Source organism: Cherax quadricarinatus, chromosome 8 (genome assembly GCF_038502225.1).
Source record: "Cherax quadricarinatus isolate ZL_2023a chromosome 8, ASM3850222v1, whole genome shotgun sequence".
NCBI lineage: Eukaryota > Metazoa > Arthropoda > Malacostraca > Decapoda > Parastacidae > Cherax > Cherax quadricarinatus.
Window position 1 is genome coordinate 27,636,428 of NC_091299.1, and position 23,637 is coordinate 27,660,064.

Consider the following 23,637-nt stretch of genomic DNA (forward strand, 5'->3'; position numbering starts at 1 on the left):
AAAAGGCATATGATAGAGTGGATAGAGGAGCAATGTGGCAGATGTTGCAAGTATATGGAATAGGTAGTAAGTTATTAAATGCTGTAAAGAGTTTTTATGAGGATAGTGAGGCTCAGGTTAGGGTGTGTAGAAGAGAGGGAGAATACTTCCCGGTAAAAGTAGGTCTTAGACAGGGATGTGTAATGTCACCATGGTTGTTTAATATATTTATAGATGGGGTTGTAAAGGAAGTAAATGCTAGGGTGTTCGGGAGAGGGGTGGGATTAAATTTTGGGGAATCAAATTCAAAATGGGAATTGACACAGTTACTTTTTGCTGATGATACTGTGCTTATGGGAGATTCTAAAGAAAAATTGCAAAGGTTAGTGGATGAGTTTGGGAATGTGTGTAAAGGTAAAAAGTTGAAAGTGAACATAGAAAAGAGTAAGGTGATGAGGGTGTCAAATGATTTAGATAAAGAAAAATTGGATATCAAATTGGGGAGGAGGAGTATGGAAGAAGTGAATGTTTTCAGATACTTGGGAGTTGACGTGTCGGCGGATGGATTTATGAAGGATGAGGTTAATCATAGAATTGATGAGGGAAAAAAAGTGAGTGGTGCGTTGAGGTATATGTGGAGTCAAAAAACGTTATCTATGGAGGCAAAGAAGGGAATGTATGAAAGTATAGTAGTACCAACACTCTTATATGGGTGTGAAGCTTGGATGGTAAATGCAGCAGCGAGGAGACGGTTGGAGGCAGTGGAGATGTCCTGTTTAAGGGCAATGTGTGGTGTAAATATTATGCAGAAAATTCGGAGTGTGGAAATTAGGAAAAGGTGTGGAGTTAATAAAAGTATTAGTCAGAGGGCAGAAGAGGGGTTGTTGAGGTGGTTTGGTCATTTAGAGAGAATGGATCAAAGTAGAATGACATGGAAAGCATATAAATCTATAGGGGAAGGAAGGTGGGGTAGGGGTCGTCCTCGAAAGGGTTGGAGAGAGGGGGTAAAGGAGATTTTGTGGGCAAGGGGCTTGGACTTCCAGCAAGTGTGCGTGAGCGTGTTAGATAGGAGTGAATGGAGACGAATGGTACTTGGGACCTGACGATCTGTTGGAGTGTGAGCAGGGTAATATTTAGTGAAGGGATTCAGGGAAACCAGTTATTTTCATATAGTCGGACTTGAGTCCTGGAAATGGGAAGTACAATGCCTGCACTTTAAAGGAGGGGTTTGGGATATTGGCAGTTTGGAGGGATATGCTGTGTATCTTTATATGTGTATGCTTCTAGACTGTTGTATTCTGAGCACCTCTGCAAAAACAGTGATAATGTGCGAGTGTGGTGAAAGTGTTGAATGATGATGAAAGTATTTTCTTTTTTGGGGATTTTCTTTCTTTTTTGGGTCACCCTGCCTCGGTGGGAGACGGCCGACTTGTTTAAAAAAAAAAAAAAAAAAAAAAAATTACAATCTTACAACATTCTTAGACCTTTTCATTTTCTTGTATATGATTTCAATATCTATGGTAGTGACTTCTCTTCACAACTGAAGAACCCAGGTTCCTTCCTTGGGTGTGTGATGCATGGGCAACTCTCTTTACAATGGCTGCCCCTGTTCAGCCAGCAGTACCTGGGTGTTAGCTGACTGTTGTGGTCATATCATGAGGGCTGTGGTAGTATACCTTAGATAGGACTGGACTTTAAAAAATGAGCTGTGGTAAGATAACAGTTTAGAACCTGTACATTCCTTGGTGTAAAAAATGTCATTAGATGTTATATTTCATGGAACTAGTCCTTAACAATTTTGGATAAATAACCTATAATACACAACTAGGAATGTCTCACCTAATTTCCTCACCATCCTCATCAGTGACCAGAGTTTGAGTGAGGTCAGCAACTTGGGCAGCCACCTGTGTTCCACCAATATCCTCACCAGGAATAAATCCAAGGTAGTACAGGACTGGGTCATCTTGAGTTACAAATAGCAGCAAATGACCTAAACATGACCAAGCTGCAGACTTAACAGGAGATTCCAAACTCCACTGCTCGTATGTCCAATCACGCGTTTCAAATACTCTGTAAAATGAGACAATAGTTTACAAGCTTATACCAATTTTAATAAAGGTAAAATAACCAAGCAAATGGTTAACTTTAAAAGACTTAATGGATGTACAAGGTGATTTAAGAAAAATAAAGTGCTAACTTCAAGAAAGATAATTTTAAAGAGTGGTATAATATGAGCAAGAAAGTGTTTGGTGACCATTATCTTCAGAGATTTGCTGCACTGTACAGCAGGACTATCATTTAATATACATTAAATATACCATGGTTGTTTAATATATTTACAGATGGGGTTGTAAAAGAAGTAAATGCTAGGGTGTTTGGGAGAGGGGTGGGATTAAATTATGGGGAATTAAATACAAAATGGGAAGTGACAAAGTTACTTTTTGCTGATGATACTACTGTGCTTATGGGAGATTCTAAAGAAAAATTGCAAAGGTTAGTGGACGAATGTGGGAATGTGTGTAAAGGTAGAAAGTTGAAAGTGAACATAGAAAAGAGTAAGGTGATGAGAGTATCAAATGATTTAGATAAAGAAAAATTGGAGATCAAATTGGGGAGGAGGAGTATGGAAGAAGTGAATGTTTTCAGATATTTGGGAGTTGACGTGTTAGCAGATGGATTTATGAAGGATGAGGTTAATCATAGAATTGATGAAGGAAAAAAGGCGAGTGGTGCATTGAGGTATATGTGGAGGCAAAAAATGTTATCTATGGAGGCAAAGAAGGGAATGTATGAAAGTATAGTAGTACCAACACTCTTATATGGGTGTGAAGCTTAGGTTGTAAATGGTGCAGCGAGGAGGCGGTTGGAGGCAGTGGAGATGTCCTGTCTAAGGGCAATGTGCAGTGTAAATATTATGCAGAAAATTCGAAGTGTGGAAATTAGGAGAAGGTGTGGAGTTAATAAAAGTATTAGTCAGAGGGCTGAAGAGGGTTTGTTGAGGTGGTTTGGTCATTTAGAGAGAATGGATCAAAGTAGAATGACATGGAGAGCGTATAAATCTGTAGGGGAAGGAAGGCGGGGTACGGGTCATCCTCAAAAAGGTTGGAGGGAAGGGGTAAAGGAGGTGTTGTTGGCGAGGGGTTTGGACTTCCAGCAAGCGTGCGTGAGCGTATTAGATAGGAGTGAATGGAGACAAATGGAATTTGGGACCTGACGATCTGTTGGAGTGTGAGCAGGGTAATATTTAGTGAAGGGATTCGGGAAAACGGTTATTTTATATAACCGGACTTGAGTCCTGGAAATGAGAAGTACAATGCCTGCACTCTAAAGGATGGGTTTGGGATATTGGCAGTTTGGAGAGATATATTGCGTATTTTTATACGTATAAACTGTTGTATCCTGGGCACCTCTGCAAAAACGGTGATTATGTGTGAGTGAGGGGAAAGTGTTGAATGATGATGAAACTATTTTCTTTTTGGGGATTTTCTTTCTCTTTGGGTCACCCTGCCTCGGTGGGAGACGGTTGACTTGTTAAAAAAAAAAAAAAAAAAAAACTTTATATAGATTCCATAAAGACTTTTAATATAAAATACAGAATTCATAATCATGCTTTATGTAACTATTGTACAATCAAAACAAATTTATATCAATTGCTGATATTATGATGTGAAGTATTACTGTTAGATTCTGAAGAGAAAAGCTGGTGGAAGAATCTGGACGGGTGTGTAAAAGAAAATAAAAAGTGAACATAGAAAATAGCAATGTAATGAGAGTAACAAAAAAATCTAGGCAATGAAAGACTGGATATCAGATTTGAGGGAGGGAGTATGTAAGAAGTGAATACATATGTAAATGTATTTAGATATAGATATGTACAGTATTCAGTAATTTGGAAGTGGACATGTCGGGAGTTGTATCTATGAAAGACGTGATGAACCAGAAAACAGATGAGGTGGAAAAGGTAGATGGTGTGTCGAGGCATCTGTGGAAAGAACGAAGTTTATGGAAGCAAAAATGGGGAATGCACCAGAGTAAAGTGGTACTTACATTTTTTATAGGTGAGGCATGGGCTGTAAATGCTGCAGAAGAGAGACTAGAGGCAGTAGAGGTGTCTGAGAGCAATGTGTAGCGTGAATATCACAAAGAAAATTTAGAGCAGGGAGATTAGAGGACGCTGTGGAGTTACCACGAGTATAATTCAGAGGGCTGAGGAGAGGTTGCTGAGGTGGTCTGGAAATTTAGAGAGCATGGAACAGAATGGAATGACTAGGAGGATATATAAATCTGGGGAGGAAGGATGGAGATGAAGGGTCATCCTAGGAGAGATGGAGGGAGACAATATAGGAAGTTTTGAGTAATAGGGGCTGGACACCCAAAAGGCTTGTGGGGCCATAACGTTTTTATGGCTTGATATACTGTTGAAGTGAGAGCAATTTAACATTTGTGAAAGGAATCAGGGAAAGTGGTTAGCTGGTCTCAAGTCTTGGAGGTGGTAAGTACAGTTGCCTTCACTCTAAAGGAGGGGTGAGGATATTGCAGTTAGGAGGGTCATCTAAATTGTGAAGGTTGCACACATCTGGGAAGACAGTGTTTGAGTGAATGATAAATGTGTTTCCTCATTTTTGGGTAACCCTACCCTACAGTCAGTGTGTTAAAAAATCTGATATTTTATGTACATATCACATCAGGGTTTTTCATTCTTTTTGGGTCACTGCCTCAGTAGGAAACGACCGAAGTGTTAAAAAAAAAAATCACATTTTTCTGAACTAAAGTATTACTACACACTGCATTATTTTAAATATATTTATAGGTAAAACTGTACACACTTTTTTTTCAACAAGTCGGCCATCTCTCACCGAGGCACGGTGACCCAAAAAGAAAGAAAATCCCCAAAAAGAAAATACTTTCATCATTCAACATTTTCACCTCACACATAAATAATCACTGTTTTTGCAGAGGCGCTCAGATACAACACTTTAGAAGCATATACATATAAAGACATATAACATATCCCTCAAAACTGCCAATATCCCAAACCCCTCCTTTAAAGTGCAGGCACTGTACTTTCCATTTCTAGTACTCAAGTCCGGCTATATAAAAATAACTGGTTTCCCAGAATCCCTTCACTAAATATTACCCTGCTCACACTCCAACAGCTCGTCAGGTCCCAAAAAACATTCGTCTCCATTCACTCCTATCTAACACACTCATGCACGCTTGTTGCAAGTCCAAACCCCTCGCCCACAAAACCTCCTTTACCCACTCCCTCCAACCATTTCGAGGACAACCCCTACTACGCCTTCCTTCCCCTACAGATTTATACGCTCTCCATGTCATTCTACTTTGATCCATTCTCTCTAAATGACCAAACCACCTCAACAACCCCTCTTCAGACCTCTGACTAATACTTTTATTAACTCCACACCTTCTAATTTCCACACTCCAAATTCTCTGCATAATATTTACACCACATTGCCCTTAGACAGGACATCTCCAATGCATCCAGCCACCTCCTTGCTGCAGCATTTACAACCCAAGCTTCACACCCATACAAGAGTGTTGGTACCACTATACTTTCATACATTCCCTTCTTTGCCTCCATGGATAACGTTTTTTTGTCTCCACAAATACCTCAATGCACCACTCACCTTTTTTTCCTTCATCAATTCTATGATTAACCTCATCCTTCATGAACCCATCCGCTGACATGCCAACGCCCAAATATGTATCTGAAAACATTCACTTCTTCCATACTCCCTCTCTTCAATGTAATATCCAATTTTATCAAAATCGTTTGATACCCTCATCACTTTACTCTTATTTATGTTTACTTTCAACTTTCTACCTTTACACACCCTCCCAAACTCTTCCAATAACCTTTGCAACTTTTCTTCAGAATCTCCCATAAGCACAGTATCATCAGGAAAAAGTAACTGTGTCAACTCCCATTTTGTACTTGATTCCCCATAATTTAATCCTACCCTTCTCCCCAACACCCTAGCATTTACTTCTTTCACAAACCCATCTATAAATATATTAAACAACTATGGTGACATTACACAGTCCTGTCTAAGACCTACTTTTACAGGGAAGTAGTCTCCCTCTCTCCTACACACCCTACCCTGAGCCTATCCTCATAAAATTTCTTTACAGGATTTAGTAACTTACTACCTATTCCATACACTTGCAATATCTGCCACATTGCTCCCCTATCCACTCAATCATATGCCATTTCTAAATCCATAAAGGCAATGAAAACTTCCTATCTTTATCTAATTACTGTTCACATATATGCTTCAATGTAAACACTTGATCTACACATCCCCTTCCCACTCTAAAGCCTCCTTGCTCATCTGCAATCCTACTCTCTGTCTTACCTCTAATTCTCTCAATAATAACCCTACCGTACACTATTCCTGGTATACTCAGTAACCTTTTTTTTTTTTTTTTTTTTAACAAACCGGCCGTATCACACCAAGGCAGGGAGGCCCAAAAAGAAAAACGAAAGTTTCTCTTTTTAAATTTAGTAATTTATACAGGAGAAGGGGTTACTAGCCCCTTGCTTCCGGCATTTTAGTCGCCTCTTACAACACGCATGGCTTACGGAGGAAGAATTCTGTTCCACTTCCCCATGGAGATAAGAGGAAATAAACAGGAACAAGAGCTAGAAAGAAAATAGAAGAAAACCCAGAGGGGTGTACGTGTATGTATATGCTTGTACATGTATGTGTAGTGTGACCTAAGTGTAAGTAGAAGTAGCAAGACGTACCTGAAATCTTGCATGTTTACGAGACAGACAAAAGACACCAGCAATCCTACCATCATGTAAAACAATTATCGTTTTACACTCACTTGGCAGGACGGTAGTACCTCCCTGGGCGGCTGCTGTCTACCAACCTACTACCTAGGTTTCATACATTTATTAAACATATATACCAACCACTCCAACACTATATCCCCCCCCCCCCTTGCTTTTAACATTTCTGTCATGATCTCGTCAGTTCCAGCTGCTTTATCCCCTTTCATTCTACATCATGCCTCACGCACCTCCCCCACACTCACATCCTGCTCTTCTTCACTCCTAAAAGATGTTTTATCTCCCTGGCCAGTGCATGAAATTACCGCCTCGCTTTCTTCATCGATTTAAAAGTTCCTCAAAATATTCCCGGCATCTACTCAATACCTCCAGCTCCCCATCTACTAACTCCCCTACTGTTTTTAACTGACAAATCCATTCGTTCCCTAGATTTTCATTAACTTGTTTATCTCACCCCAAAATTTTTTCTTATTTTCATCAAAATTTCTAGACAGTACTGCACCCACTCTATCATCTGCTCTCCTCTTGCACTTTCTCACCACTCTCTTCACTTTTCTTTTACTATCCATATACTCTGCTCTTCTTATAACACGTCTGCTTTGTAAAAACCTCTCATAAGCTACCTTTTTATCTTTTATCACACCCTTTACTTCGTCATTCTACCACTCCTCTTTCCTCACGCATCCACCCTCCTATAGCCACAGACTTCTGCCCCACATTCTAATACTGCATTTTTAAAACTATTCCAACCCTCTTAACCCCCCCACTACTCATACTTGCACTAGTCCACCTTTCTGCCAATAGCTGCTTATATCTCACACTAACTTCCTCCTCTCTCCATTTATACACTTTCACCTCACTCTTACTTGCTGTTGCCATTTTCCTATTGTCCCATCTACCTCTTACTCTAACCGTAACTACGACTCAATAATGATCCGATATATCAGTTGCCCCTCTATAAACACACACATCCTGAAGCCTACCCATCAACCTTTTACCCACAATACATAATCTAACAAACTACTTTCATTATGTGCTATATCATACGTTGTATACTTATTTATCCTCTTCTTCATAAAATATGTATTACTTATTACCAAACCTCTTTCTACACATAGCTCAATTAAAGGCTCCCCATTTTCATTTACCTCTGGCACCCCAAATTTACCTACTACTCCCTCCACATTTTTGCCCACTTTAGCATTGAAATCCCCAACCACCAATACTCTCATACTTGGTTCAAAACTCCCCACACATTCACTCAGCATTTCCCAAAATCTCTCTCTCTCTCTCTCCTCTACACTTCTCTCTTCTCCAGGTGCATATATGCTTACTATAACCCACTTTTCACATCCAACCTTTATTTTACTCCACTAATTTATCTAATCAAACAGAACTGCATAAACAAACCCTTACATTACATAATGCTCAATAAATTGTAAATAAATCAATGCTGCTGTAACTTGCTTAGTAAAAAAATAGTGGGGTGCAGTTTATAGACCATTATTTGCCTCTGCACATAATGGTCTAAAACTACCTAATTAATATTTGTTAAGTTTACAGACAAGAAAGTGTATTAACCTAAGAAAACTCAATGCAGAAGTAAAGACTAAGTGAGGAAGTGCATAGGTGAGTGAAAGATACAATTGATAAAGCACATAAATAACCTTAACATAGGAGAACGAAAATGATTTAGTATAATATTTTTGTGTTAGAGCCTCTGCAGTGCTGAGAGGACATGATAAATGCAGACAAATTAAACTACAATTCAAATCAAGCAGCACACACAGTAAAATTCCATTACCTCATTATCTTGGAGGAGTAAGCAACAAAAAGTCTTGAACTATTTGGAGACCAAAGTACCAGAGAGATGCTGCCGCCCGTCCCACTGTGGACCACGACTGGTACCTCACGTCCCACATCCCACACAATCAGCTGACTGCTACTGCCTCCAACACATGCTAGCAAATTGCCCTACAATAAGATAAACTTTATACAAATAATTGAAAAAGGTACACCCTAAAATGCAATAGCCATTAAACAAATAAGTGTAAACTGTACATCCAAAGATCTATCAAATTTGCCTAATTATTGCTTTGATTTGATATATGGCATATAATGTACTGTATTACTAAATGTTAAAAGAAAAACTTTTGTTTCTTCTTTTTTCAGGTCACCTTGCCTTGTGCCTGCCTCACTTGAGAGGGTGAGATTATATATGTACTCATGAATGCAAAAGTATTAATTGTGCAACCAATAAACCCGTAACAAAGTAATTAAAGTCAAAAGACAAATTGGAAGAAAAATACTCAGCTCACAATAATGTTTGCAGTGATAGCTAATTAAATATAAGTTGAAACTTAATTACTGACACAGACCTTGGGATGCCAGGTGAGGGAGTTGATTGGAGTTGCACTAGGATAAGCCAGGAGTGAGACACAGGAGCCAGAGGGGCGAGTTACAACATTCACTGGGTCTAGTGTCCACAGCAGTATACCACACTCACAGCCTACAGCCAAAAGTGAGGCTGAATATGGCCTGAGAAATAAAAAGTTACTTACATCAAACACTCACAGACATACAAATTTTAACAATGAGAGTTAGTACTTGTATATTAAATAAAGGGGCTTGGACTTCCAGCAAGCATGCGTGAGTGTGTTAGATAGGAGTGAATGGAGACGAATGGTATTTGGGACATGACGAGCTGTTGGAGTGTGAGCAGGGTAATATTTAGTGAAAGGATTCAGGGAAACTGGTTATTTTTATATAGCTGGACTTGAGTCCTGGAAATGGGAAGTACAATGCCTGCACCTTAAAGGAGGGGTTTGGGATATTGGCAGTTTGGAAGGATATGTTGTGTATCTTTATACGTATATGCTGCTAAACTGTTGTATTCTGATCACCTCTGCAAAAACAGTGATTATGTGTGAGTGAGGTGAAAGTGTTGAATGATGAAAGTATTTTCTTGTTGGGGATTTTCTTTCTTTTTGGGTCACCCTGCCTCGGTGGGAGACGGCCGACTTGTTTAAAAATAAATAAATAAATAAATAAATAAATAAATAATATATATATATATATATATATATATATATATATATATATATATATATATATATATATATATATATATATATATATATATATATATATATTGCTACTTACAATTTATTGTAAAAATTTAATATTCAAACGAGAATTGAAAGTAAATTTCAGTAGGATGGAAAATATAGTGTATGCTAAAACATTCAAATTAAGACAGGAAAATGCTGTAAGTAGTAGGCGCTCTGAAAAGTAAGCATAAATTAAATGATTTTGAAGGATGAAAAATACAGCTTTGAACACAGGTCTAATGACTATCTAGAAACATAGCCATTATGCATCCACCTTTTCAATCATATCTTTAGGCTCCAATAATGACTGGCTCACACATTCTCAGTTTAGTTTCCTTTCTGTAAGAACACACTAGCTGACCTACCAGTTGACAACCAGTGCAGAACAGATTAGGAAAATGGAAGTTTCCATTAGTCATCAGACTTCGACACAAATGCAGCAACCACCCAGGGAAGTACTACCGTCCTGCCAGATGACTGTGAAACAAAAACCTGTAACTGTTTTGCATGATGGTAGGATTGCTGGTTTCTTTTTCTGTCTCATAAACACGCTAAGATAACAGGGATATCTTGCTACTCCTACTTACACTTTGGTCACACTTCACAGACACGCACATGCATATATATATATACATACATCTAGGTTTTTCTCCTTTTTCTAAATAGCTCTTGTTCTTTTTTATTTCTTCTATTGTCCATGGGGAAGTGGAAAAGAATCTTTCCTCCGTAAGCCATGCGTGTCGTATGAGGCGACTAAAATGCCGGGAGCAATGGGCTAGTAACCCCTTCTCCTGTATACAATTACTAAAAAAGAGAAGAAGAAAAACTTTATAAAACTGGGTTGCTTAAATGTGCGTGGATGTAGTGCGGATGACAAGAAACAGATGATTGCTGATGTTATGAATGAAAAGAAGTTGGATGTCCTGGCCCTAAGCGAATAAAGCTGAAGGGGGTAGGAGAGTTTCAGTGGGGGGAAATAAATGGGATTAAATCTGGAGTATCTGAGAGAGTTAGAGCAAAGGAAGGGGTAGCAGTAATGTTAAATGATCAGTTATGGAAGGAGAAAAGAGAATATGAATGTGTAAATTCAAGAATTATGTGGATTAAAGTAAAGGTTGGATGCGAGAAGTGGGTCATAATAAGCGTGTATGCACCTGGAGAAGAGAGGAATGCAGAGGAGAGAGAGAGATTTTGGGAGATGTTAAGTGAATGTATAGGAGCCTTTGAACCAAGTGAGAGAGTAATTGTGGTAGGGGACTTGAATGCTAAAGTAGGAGAAACTTTTAGAGAGGGTGTGGTAGGTAAGTTTGGGGTGCCAGGTGTAAATGATAATGGGAGCCCTTTGATTGAACTTTGTATAGAAAGGGGTTTAGTTATAGGTAATACATATTTTAAGAAAAAGAGGATAAATAAGTATACACGATATGATGTAGGGCGAAATGACAGTAGTTTGTTGGATTATGTATTGGTAGATAAAAGACTGTTGAGTAGACTTCAGGATGTACATGTTTATAGAGGGGCCACAGATATATCAGATCACTTTCTAGTTGTAGCTACACTGAGAGTAAAAGGTAGATGGGATACAAGGAGAATAGAAGCATCAGGGAAGAGAGAGGTGAAGGTTTATAAACTAAAAGAGGAGGCAGTTAGGGTAAGATATAAACAGCTATTGGAGGATAGATGGGCTAATGAGAGCATAGGCAATGGGGTCGAAGAGGTATGGGGTAGGTTTAAAAATGTAGTGTTAGAGTGTTCAGCAGAAGTTTGTGGTTACAGGAAAGTGGGTGCAGGAGGGAAGAGGAGCGATTGGTGGAATGATGATGTAAAGAGAGTAGTAAGGGAGAAAAAGTTAGCATATGAGAAGTTTTTACAAAGTAGAAGTGATGCAAGGAGGGAAGAGTATATGGAGAAAAAGAGAGAAGTTAAGAGAGTGGTGAAGCAATGTAAAAAGAGAGCAAATGAGAGAGTGGGTGAGATGTTATCAACAAATTTTGTTGAAAATAAGAAAAAGTTTTGGAGTGAGATTAACAAGTTAAGAAAGCCTAGAGAACAAATGGATTTGTCAGTTAAAAATAGGAGAGGAGAGTTATTAAATGGAGAGTTAGAGGTATTGGGAAGATGGAAGGAATATTTTGAGGAATTGTTAAATGTTGATGAAGATAGGGAAGCTGTGATTTCGTGTATAGGGCAAGGAGGAATAACATCTTGTAGGAGTGAGGAAGAGCCAGTTGTGAGTGTGGGGGAAGTTCGTGAGGCAGTAGGTAAAATGAAAGGGGGTAAGGCAGCCGGGATTGATGGGATAAAGATAGAAATGTTAAAAGCAGGTGGGGATATAGTTTTGGAGTGGTTGGTGCAATTATTTAATAAATGTATGGAAGAGGGTAAGGTACCTAGGGATTGGCAGAGAGCATGCATAGTTCCTTTGTATAAAGGCAAAGGGGATAAAAGAGAGTGCAAAAATTATAGGGGGATAAGTCTGTTGAGTGTACCTGGTAAAGTGTATGGTAGAGTTATAATTGAAAGAATTAAGAGTAAGACGGAGAATAGGATAGCAGATGAACAAGGAGGCTTTAGGAAAGGTAGGGGGTGTGTGGACCAGGTGTTTACAGTGAAACATATAAGTGAACAGTATTTAGATAAGGCTAAAGAGGTCTTTGTGGCATTTATGGATTTGGAAAAGGCGTATGACAGGGTGGATAGGGGGGCAATGTGGCAGATGTTGCAAGTGTATGGTGTAGGAGGTAGGTTACTGAAAGCAGTGAAGAGTTTTTACGAGGATAGTGAGGCTCAAGTTAGAGTATGTAGGAAAGAGGGAAATTTTTTCCCAGTAAAAGTAGGCCTTAGACAAGGATGTGTGATGTCACCGTGGTTGTTTAATATATTTATAGATGGGGTTGTAAGAGAAGTAAATGCGAGGGTCTTGGCAAGAGGCGTGGAGTTAAAAGATAAAGAATCACACACAAAGTGGGAGTTGTCACAGCTGCTCTTTGCTGATGACACTGTGCTCTTGGGAGATTCTGAAGAGAAGTTGCAGAGATTGGTGGATGAATTTGGTAGGGTGTGCAAAAGAAGAAAATTAAAGGTGAATACAGGAAAGAGTAAGGTTATGAGGATAACAAAATGATTAGGTGATGAAAGATTGAATATCAGATTGGAGGGAGAGAGTATGGAGGAGGTGAACGTATTCAGATATTTGGGAGTGGACGTGTCAGCGGATGGGTCTATGAAAGATGAGGTGAATCATAGAATTGATGAGGGAAAAAGTGAGTGGTGCACTTAGGAATCTGTGGAGACAAAGAACTTTGTCCTTGGAGGCAAAGAGGGGAATGTATGAGAGTATAGTTTTACCAACGCTCTTATATGGGTGTGAAGCGTGGGTGATGAATGTTGCAGCGAGAAGGCTGGAGGCAGTGGAGATGTCATGTCTGAGGGCAATGTGTGGTGTGAATATAATGCAGAGAATTCGTAGTTTGGAAGTTAGGAGGAGGTGCGGGATTACCAAAACTGTTGTCCAGAGGGCTGAGGAAGGGTTGTTGAGGTGGTTCGGACATGTAGAGAGAATGGAGCGAAACAGAATGACTTCAAGAGTGTATCAGTCTGTAGTGGAAGGAAGGCGGGGTAGGGGTCGGCCTAGGAAGGGTTGGAGGGAGGGGGTAAAGGAGGTTTTGTGTGCGAGGGGCTTGGACTTCCAGCAGGCATGCGTGAGCGTGTTTGATAGGAGTGAATGGAGACAAATGGTTTTTAATACTTGACGTGCTGTTGGAGTGTGAGCAAAGTAACATTTATGAAGGGATTCAGGGAAACCGGCAGGCCGGACTTGAGTCCTGGAGATGGGAAGTACAGTGCCTGCACTCTGAAGGAGGGGTGTTAATGTTGCAGTTTAAAAACTGTAGTGTAAAGCACCCTTCTGGCAAGACAGTGATGGAGTGAATGATGGTGAAAGTTTTTCTTTTTCGGGCCACCCTGCCTTGGTGGGAATCGGCCGGTGTGATAATAAAAAAAAAATTTTTTTTCTTTTACAGTGGGGCCCTAGATTCACTAGGAACTATACCAAGAACACCAAACAAGCAAAAACCAGTAGAATGGAGGCATGCATCAGCAACCAGGTCAAAGACCTGATTTCTCCTGGGCTGCTATACAGTTGTTGGCCAGGAAGTGATTGCAGGGGATCTTGTTTTGTGGGGCCTGAGCAAAGCCATGCACCTGGGATGGCAAAGTGCAAGTACCAGGCAAAAGTCTTCTTGATATTCCAGGAAGGAAACCCAGGGGACCACACTAATCAGATGTACGTATGTCATGCAAAAGTTAATTTACTGTATGGTCAGCTGCATTTCCTTAAGAAATAATCCAGTGGAACCAAAGTCACAAAGGTGAATGAGCTAACAATACCCCAGGTATTGTAGGGGCCAACTTTGGAACAATTCCTCCCAGGGCAAAGCTGGTTGAAGAGAAGAAGCAGTGTACTCATTCTGAAGGAAACAGAGACAGGGACAGCAAGGATTGATTCTCAAACTCTCTCCAGGTAAACTCCAGGTAAGGAATGTGCTGGTAGCCTGAACAGAAGAGTCTTCCCAAATAGGGTAAATGAAAGAGAGATGGTTATAATCCCAGTGGACCTTCAGAACCCTACTGCACAAATATAAATCTTTCTTCTTTCAACACACCGGCCGTATCCCACCAAGGCAGGGTGGCCCAAAAGGAAAAACGAAAGTTTCTCCTTTTACATTTAGTAAGATATACAGAAGAGGTTACTAGCCCCTTGCTCCTAGCATTTTAGTCGCCTCTTACAATGTGCATGGCTTGCGGAGGAAGAATTCTGTTCCACTTCCCCATGGAGATAAGAGGAAACAAACAAGAACTAGTAAGAAAATAGAAGAAAACCCAGAGGGGTGTGTATATATATGCTTGTACATGCATGTGTAGTGTGACCTAAGTGTAAGTAGAAGTAGCAAGACGTACCTGAAATCTTGCAGGACAAATATAAATATACAGTATCAGAAACACACCAAGGTAGTAGGTTAGTAGACAGCAGCTGCCCAGGGAGGTACTACAGTCCTGCAAAGTGAGTGTAAAATGGAAGCCTTTAACTGTTTTACATGATGGCAGGATTGCTGGTGTCTTTTTTCTGTCTCATAAACATACAAGCTTTCAGGTATGTCTTGCTACCATTACTTACACTTAGGTCACACTACACATGCATGTAAAAGCATATACGTATATACACACACCCCTCTGGGTTTTCTTCTATTTTTCTTACTAGCTCTTGTCCTTGTTTATTTCCTCTTATCTCCATGGGGAAGTGGAAGAGAATTCTTCCTCTGTAAGCCATGTGTGTCATAAGAGGCGACTAAAATGCCAGGAGCAAGAGGCTAGTAACCCATTCTCCTGTATAGCATATTATTTAAGTTAAAAAGAGAAACTTTTGTTTTTCTTTTTGGGCTACCCTGCTTTGGTGGGATATGGCCAGTTTGTTGAGAGAAGAAGGGATCAGAAACACACCTCCAGAGAGCAAGAAAGTGTATGGCAAAAACTTTTCCAAGTTGCTAAGGACACATTAGTTCCAAATAGGTTAAAATAAGCCTTTGATCAAAATATGCACATTGGATTTTCCCCACATCCAAATCACTTCTCCTTTTGGTCAGATTTTTTTTAATCAATGCCAAAGTTAATTAAGTTAAAGCAAGAGGCCTCTGAAATGCAAAATGAATCCAAATGTGAAAAAGAACTATCATATAGACAGAAATTATTGGTACAGTATTTGCAGACTAAGAATTCACAGTGACCAGTAGCGGCCTAAGGTAACCACCCACAATATGGGAGTGCAACTGTTATCAATAAACATTTGAAATTCTGATGAAATTTTGTTGTTTTAGAGGTGTTTCTGCAATGCACACTACCGGGTAGAAAATTTAGCATCCACAAGTAAATCAACAAAAAAATATGAATAATGTACGAACCTCAGTTTGCAATAACTTCAAATACTAAAGACAATGTGAAAAAATCTTGTTTCATAAATACCCAACAAATATTTTATGTTAATTGATGAGATTTTTAAAAGATTTGTACTTGCATCCAAGCAATGTGCATGATGGATTTCTGGAGGCGATGTTTCAGAAGAGGGCTGATACTTCGACCAGCAGCAAATATTCTTATGGTGTCGTCACAAAAGACAGCAGCTAAGGTGTTGGTGTGGGGATGCCAAGCTACACTCACAACACTACCACCTGATCCACGCACAGCTGTTGTAATTGAGGAAGTAGAAAAAGGCAATTAGTCAGAGTATTATGAGCAAGTTATAATGATGTATCATGGCATACAGTACTTTATTCTTCTCCTTTCAACAAACAGGCTGTATCCCACAGAGGAAGGGTGGCCCAAAAGGAAAAAAAGAAGTTTCTCTTTTTAAATTTAGTAATTTATACAAGAGAAGGGGTTATATACTCTATTATACTTTATAAAAGTATTAACAATTTAATATTGCATAAATAAAGGAGGGGTTTGGGATACTGGCTGTTTGGAGTGACATCTAAACTGTCATATGTGGGCACCTCTGCAAAGGCAGTGATTATGTGTGAATGATGGTGATAGTGTTTCTTTCTTTTTTGGGTCACCTTACCTTGGTGGGAGAAAGCCAGCATGTTGAAAAAAAATAATGTATACCTCCATGGGGAAGTGGAACAGAATTCTTCCTCCAAAAGTCATGCGTGTCAAAAGGGGCAACTAAAATGCCGTAAGCAAGAGGCTAGTAACCCCTTCTCCTGTATACATTACTAAATTTAAAAAGAGAAACTTGCATTTTTCTTTTTAGGTCATCCTGCCTCAGTGGGATATGGCCAGTTTGTTGAAAAAAAAAAAAAAATAATGTGTACATCTACAGGTAAGGTTTTCAACATTTACATGGAATTCAGGTACCTAATTATAATCATGAAGCACTAAACCCACAAGGGTCATATAATACCTGGGGAATTGTTAAAAATTAAGATGACAGCTATAACTCTACAGATCAAGAGACCTTCACCAGCATAAAGCCACCCCCCCCCCTTCCCTGTGGGGCAAGATAAGTAAAAAGTGTTGTCTTACCAAGGGGAGTTATTGGAGAGCTCACAGTATTCTTGGGTGATGGTAGGAGTGCCTGTGCTCTAGCAATGAAGCCACACACTTTAAGTATAAAGGAAGCCACAGTGGATGCCACTTGATAGAGACTACCTTCATCTTTGCCCTTGATCATCTCCTCTAGGGAAGCCTCCCAGCCCTCCTCATAACTGAACATTGAAAGAAAGCTTTGAAATATTGTGAAACCTACCAAACCAGGGTAATGCCTCACAACAACAATGTATCAAGCTACGTTATTTGATACTGGCCAAATATAAAGAATTATAATCTGCTTTATCATGGATCTGTCAACATTCTAAAAATTAATTAATGTAAAGCTAGAAGTATATTTGTGGCAATCTTTATAGAAGAAAAATCTCTTAAAATAAATGAAAGGTACAGTATTCTAATTTTTTTTGTTCATACTATGAAATGTAAATGAAATACAATATAATAAACTATGCAAGCTTCTTCCTAGCCTTAACTGTAGCTAGATTTTATTTGACAAACTTTTAGATACTTTATACCGAATTTTAAGGAGTACAGCACAAATTTCAAAAAGTGACTTAAGGTAACACACTGTATAAAATATTCAATTAAAATACACAGCAAATAGTGAACAATGTTAACTGAGAGTTCCTAGTGGAGATCCAAAGCTGCAAATTATACAATTTTGATAACCAATTATAGCAAATATGGAAACATCTATGGTACTTGTCAGCACTTTGTGCTCTATTAAACCTACCAAGGAAAATTTAATCTGTTTTGTTCATTACTTACTATGCAAACATAACACGTTGCCAAGAAGTCTCTGTGTGAGCTGAAAAGGCTTCCCGGGCCTCTTGTTTACTGTGTGCTGTCCTAACTGGCTCCTGCCCAACCATTACTTCAATAAACTGTCCACCAAGCTTATACACAAAGAATGAGCAACAACATCACAATAAGACTCCTATGTATGTTAATGCTTCATAAGGAAATTAACTAATTTCAACTTAATCAACTAATTTCAACTTAATTATTAATTTCAACTGTAATCTTCCAGTGGATTTTGTGGATGTTGAACTTACATATATGTACATAAGAAGAAGTGGAACTTGAGTTCTAGATGCAAGATATAGCAAATGGCAGTCAAAAATACCAAGAGATTACTGTACATATTTTACTGCAATACAAAACAGCAACATATTAATTTGTTTGTAAAGTATTCATGTGCAAATAAAAGTAGAATACTGACCCAGTTCCTAGTAGTGGCGAGCGCCTCCCTGCTGCCTAGTGCACGAAGACGGCCATCATTTTCATATGCTGTTATAAGTCCACATGCAGGTGGTGGAGGGAGATATTGTAAATTTATCATGATGCTGAAAGTAAAAAATAAAAATGAGCATTATCATTAAAGAATCATGAGCTGCAATACCAGAATTACCAAGTAAAGCCTAAACCTTGGCAGGGCAAAACACACACTCTACTCGAGTCAATGACTCGCATCCTTTTCCCCTTTATCCAGCATTAGCAGAGCTACAGAACAGAAAAAATGAGTTGAATAGCACCCCCCCCAACATGCCTGACCAACAAAGTAAAAACAGAATGGAGAAAAGTTGTTGCCAATGCTCAAAGCAGAGCAAGATATCTGCATGCCCCCAGGGCTATAGCAGAAACCTTAATATACTGTACTATGCTGTATGTCTACTTACATATGAATTATTAAGTTCAAAATCTATTAGTACTGTAATTTATTCAAAGAGCATTCCTTATGCAAGTAATAGGAAAGGCAAATGAAAGACAGTACTGCATATCATAGACAAAAGTTCAGAACATATTTTATGTCATATGTCATAAGTTCACCAATGCAGGTGCCCTCCTGGTAAATATTTTAATACAACCACATATTCAACTATGTATATTATTTTTATTATTGTATTCACGGGAAGCACTAAATTTGTATAGGTCATATATAACACCTGGAAAATGGAAGGTAATCAGGTTTGATCCAAGGAAGGGGAGGACAGGTCTTATTTCCTCGAATTAAGTGCCCTTCACCTGCATCAAGGCACCTTCCTTGAGATGAAATTAAACTACTAGCAAAAAAAGTGTGAGACATAAATTTGTTGTTCTGCAAGTCAATGTATAATCAATGGGGATTTAATGCCCATAAAAAAAACAGTATTTACCTAAACATTATATTTACTTACACTTGTTTAGCTTGACTTACCATGAAGAACTAATTGGATTGAAGATTTTGTTGGGATTATTAACCCTATGGGTTAATTAACCCTATGGGTTAATAATTATTAACCCTGTTTACCTGGAGTTTAACTCTCTCCAGGTAAACAGGGTTAATAATTATTAACCCATAGGGTTAATAATACCCAGGATAATCTAATACAGTCAGTGCATCACTGAGGACTGTCTGTCTTATTTCCACAGGGGCCCTTTAAGCTTGTTCCCCAGGATGATACCCACACCAGGAGACTAACACCCAGGTACCTACTTACTGCTAGATGAACAGGGACAAAAGGCATAAGGAAACATGCATATCATAAGAACATAAGAAGGAGCACTGCAGCAAGTCTACAGGCCCATGCTAGGCAGGTCCAAGTCACCTACTGTTCCCAACCATGCCGGGGCTTGAACCATGAACACTGAGAATGGCAGCTGAGTGTGCTGCCTGAGTGGCTAACCTTCAGGCTAAAAACCCCAATAAAATGACTACACTAGGGTCATTAAGGTTGCACATAACCTTTTCACCACCAGACAAGAATACAGTATACTTTAATCCCTAAATTAAGGAATAAACTCCGAGCATAAAAAGTGTCAAGAGAAATACACCCCTCGGTGTATGCCCTGTGGCCAGAGTCCAGCCAAGATGTCTTCTAGTTATATATCAACATCTTGTTCTTCTCGTCTTCAGGATATTTGCAGTTTACTTAAAGATTCCCTCTCCTCCCAATTACTTGTGTTGCTTCACCGATGCCTGCTATTACTGCAGTTGCTTTCTTCTTCTCTGCCTTTCTTCTTATTCTTCTCCTTTATTGTTGTTGTTCTCCTTTCTTATTCTTCTCCTTTATTGCTGTTCTCCTTTCTTCTTATTCTTCCCCTTTATTGTTGTTCTTCTTTCTTCTTATTCTTCACCTTTATTGCTGTTCTCCTCCTTTCTTATTCTTCTTTATTGTTCTTCCTCTCCTTTCTTCTTATTCTTCTTTATCGTTCTTCTCCTCCTTTCTTCTTATTCTTCTCCTTTTCTCCTCCTTTCTTCTTATTCTTCTCCTTTTCTCCTCCTTTCTTCTTAGCCTTCTCCTTTTTTCTCTCTCTTCCCCTTCTTATTCTTCTCCTCCTTTCTTCTTTTTGTTCTTCTCCACCTCTATTCTTTTTCTCCTACTTTCTTCTCCTCCCTCATGACAGGTGCAGTTAACTTAGTCATTAATGCTGTTGTCTCAAGTGACTGTGTCTACCCAGGATCCTTATAAAAAAAACAGAGAAAAGTCACTTCGCCTGACCTTTCCGGTGGGTTATCCCAGGTAATTTACATATAAATTACCATATAATCTGCTATTACCTTAGTAACCTTAAGTTAATTTTAAGTTTGCACAAAATGCTCTGCATACAAGGGGCTTTTGGCATATACACTCAATTATTATATTCCTTTGTACAACCATGTATCATGTCAAAATAAATTTATTATTATTATGTAAGACGGCTGTAATCACCTAAAATCCTGTGTAATTGTACGTAAATGAACCTATACTTGTATTAAAATGACCCCAATGGAAATAAGTCACTTTGTCTGATTTTTTTCGGTTATCCTAGGTTCTCCACACATATATGCTGCTGTGTATGATAATCTATGTAACTGTAACTGTATTTGTGTATTCCTGGATAAATTTACTTACTTAAGACGTTGTTGTTCAAATCAGCGAGTCAGTGGCTGCTGCTGCTGTATTTACCTCGCTTACTTCACAACTACTCAACTCCTGACAAAGAAAACCCCCTAAAAGACACTTTAATGGCAAACTTATGAAGTAACGACTTAGGACTAAATGAAGATTAGATTGTAAATATTCTTTATTTCAGCACGATACAATGTTTGTACAAAGGTGGGTGACTTTTAGGCGTGCATGCAGGAAGACCCTTAGTTATGTTGAGTATTTCAGGCAAACTTAAGCCTATCTTATCTTAAGACTAATAAAAGAATATCTAATTGATTGTTGATATATACGGTTTCTAAGTTTATTTAAGTACAGATACACATAATTACAATTATCATACGTAGTGTAAATTACCTAGAATAACCTAGAAAAATAGTCACAGTGACTTGTTTCCATTGGGGTTTACCTGGAGAGGATTTCGGGGGTCAACGCCCTCGCGGCCCGGTCTGAGACCAGGCCTCATGGTGCATCAGGGTCTCACCAACCAGGCTGTTACTGCTGACCGCACGCAAGCTGACGTACGAACCACAGCCTGGTTGGTCAGGTAATGACTTTAAGTGCCTGTCCAGTGCCTTCTTGAAGACAGCCAGGGGTCTATTGGTAATCCCCCTTAGGTATGCGGGGAGGCAATTGAACAGTCTTGGGCCCCAGACACTTACTGTGTTGTCTCTCAATGTGCTCGTGGCGCCCCTGCTTTTCATCGGGGAAATGTTACATCTCCTGCCGAGTCTTTTGCTTTCATATTTATTTATTTTATTTATTTAGTAATTTAAGCATACAAACAGAGGTACAAAAAATACAGGTAAGAGCAGCATGCCAAAGCCACTTATATGCATAGCATTACGGGCTGGCTTAAAATTAACTTAAGATTAACTAAGCAATGATGAAATCAGTGATAAAACATTATTGTAAACAGATAACTATAAAGCACAAATGAGTATTACAAAGACAGGTCATATGGTTGCAAGCATTGCTGTACATTCAGTCGAATGGAGTATTCTGTTAGGTAGTGTATTTAAAAAAAATAATAAAGTTAGATTGGGTCCTAGGTTTAACATTTGTGTGATATAATTGTGAGTAACATATAGGATATACAATTTATAAGGTTCAGTTATTCATTATTTATTTGGTTTTGAGTGAGTAAGTGATCTTTGAGAAGAGACTTGAATTTATGAACAGGTAGTGTTTCTTTTATATTTACAGGTAATGAATTCCAGATTTTAGGGCCTTTTATGTGCATTGAGTTTTTGCATAGTGTGAGATGGACACGAGGAACATCAAAGAGTGATCTGTGCCTTGTGTTATGGTCATGTGTTCTGTTGAGGTTGGCAAGGAGATGTTTGAGGGGAGGGTTAATATCAGAGTTAAGTGTTCTATGTATGTAATAGGTGCAATAATAAGTATGGATGTTTTGTATGGTGAGTAGGTTGAGTGTTTTGAATATTGGTGGAGTGTGTTGCCTGTAGTGAGAATTTGTTATCATTCTAACTGCAGCCTTTTGTTGGGTAATTAGTGGTCTGAGATGGTTAATTGTTGTTGAGCCCCATGCACAAATTCCATAGGTGAGATAGGGGTAAATAAGAGAGTGATAAAGGGCCAGGAGGGCTGACTGTGGAACATAGTGGAGTGATTTTCATGTGCAGGTTTGGTACCAATCCCTCCAGGACCTTCCAGGTGTATATTATCATGTATCTCTCTCGCTTGCGTTCGAGGGAATACAGATCAAGGACCTTCAACCGTTCCCAGTAGTTTAGGTGCCTTATCGTACCTATGTGTGCCGTGAAAGTTCTTTGTACACTCTCCAGGTCTGCAATATTGCCAGCCTTGAAGGGGGCCGTTAGTGTACAGCAGTATTCCAGCCTAGAGAGCACATGCAATTAAAGAAAATCATAATGGGCCTGGAATCCCAAGTTTTGAAGGTTTACCTGGAGTTTACCTGGAGAGAGTTCCGGGGGTCAACGCCCCCGCGGTCCGGTCTGTGACCAGGCCTCCTGGTGGATCAGAGCCTGATCAACCAGGCTGTTACTGCTGGCTGCACGCAAACCAACGTACGAGCCACAGCCCGGCTGGTCAGGAACCGACTTTAGGTGCTTGTCCAGTGCCAGATTGAAGACTGCCAGGGGTCTGTTGGTAATCCCCCTTATGTATGCTGGGAGGCAGTTGAACAGTCTCGGGCCCCTGACACTTATTGTATGGTCTCATTATCCATCCTATCATTTTCCTAGCAGATGAGGTAAATATATTGTTGTGGTCTTTGCAGGCGAGATCCCCTGACATTATCACTCCCAGGTCCTTCACATTACTTTTCCGCTCTATTGCCGTATACCCTGTGTGGAAATTATTTAATTTCCGAAGCTATAGTGCCTAATAAGTGTTTAATGTGTTGATTTGGGTCAAAATGTATTTGTATTTTGAATGGAACCAGCTGGGTTCCCGCTGCGCCTGCGCAGATGTGCGGGGGGGGGAGGGGTGAGGGGTCGAGCTGGGGCACGTGGTGGCGGCAGTGTTTTGAATGGGTGAGGAGGCTGTGAAAACCGGGGATGAGGAAACTGGCGTTCACGGCGGCCTAAGGATTAATATAGGCCTCAATTCATAATAGGAAGTGTCGTGACTGTCCCTAGTGAAGAGTGAGGGAACGTGATTTACGGGACCACCGTAAAAAGGAGGTAAAATCAGTGAATAATGGTTCGACCAGGCGTGACTGGTGCGCGGCCAT

General features: G+C 39.4%; 1 protein-coding gene across 2 annotated transcripts in view; it reads right to left on the reverse strand.

The window, feature by feature from the left end:
- The window catches only part of LOC128685435 (aladin), a 39,955-nt gene extending 18,960 nt beyond the window's left edge, over positions 1–20,995 (reverse strand). The window contains exons 1-8 of one of the 2 annotated variants that reach the window (XM_070082994.1): positions 20,886–20,995; positions 18,233–18,356; positions 17,779–17,906; positions 16,987–17,168; positions 15,977–16,145; positions 9,175–9,334; positions 8,601–8,770; positions 1,819–2,049 (exon numbers count right to left, since the gene is read on the reverse strand). In XM_070082994.1, coding sequence (XP_069939095.1) covers positions 1,819–2,049; positions 8,601–8,770; positions 9,175–9,334; positions 15,977–16,145; positions 16,987–17,168; positions 17,779–17,906; positions 18,233–18,352 — 1,160 coding nt within the window. In that variant the 5' untranslated portion in view covers positions 18,353–18,356; positions 20,886–20,995. Of the gene's footprint in view, positions 1–1,818; positions 2,050–8,600; positions 8,771–9,174; positions 9,335–15,976; positions 16,146–16,986; positions 17,169–17,778; positions 17,907–18,232; positions 18,357–19,207; positions 19,312–20,885 lie in introns of those variants that run through there. The other variant, XM_070082995.1, reaches the window with a different exon arrangement.
- Between the last annotated feature and the right edge of the window lie 2,642 nt (positions 20,996–23,637).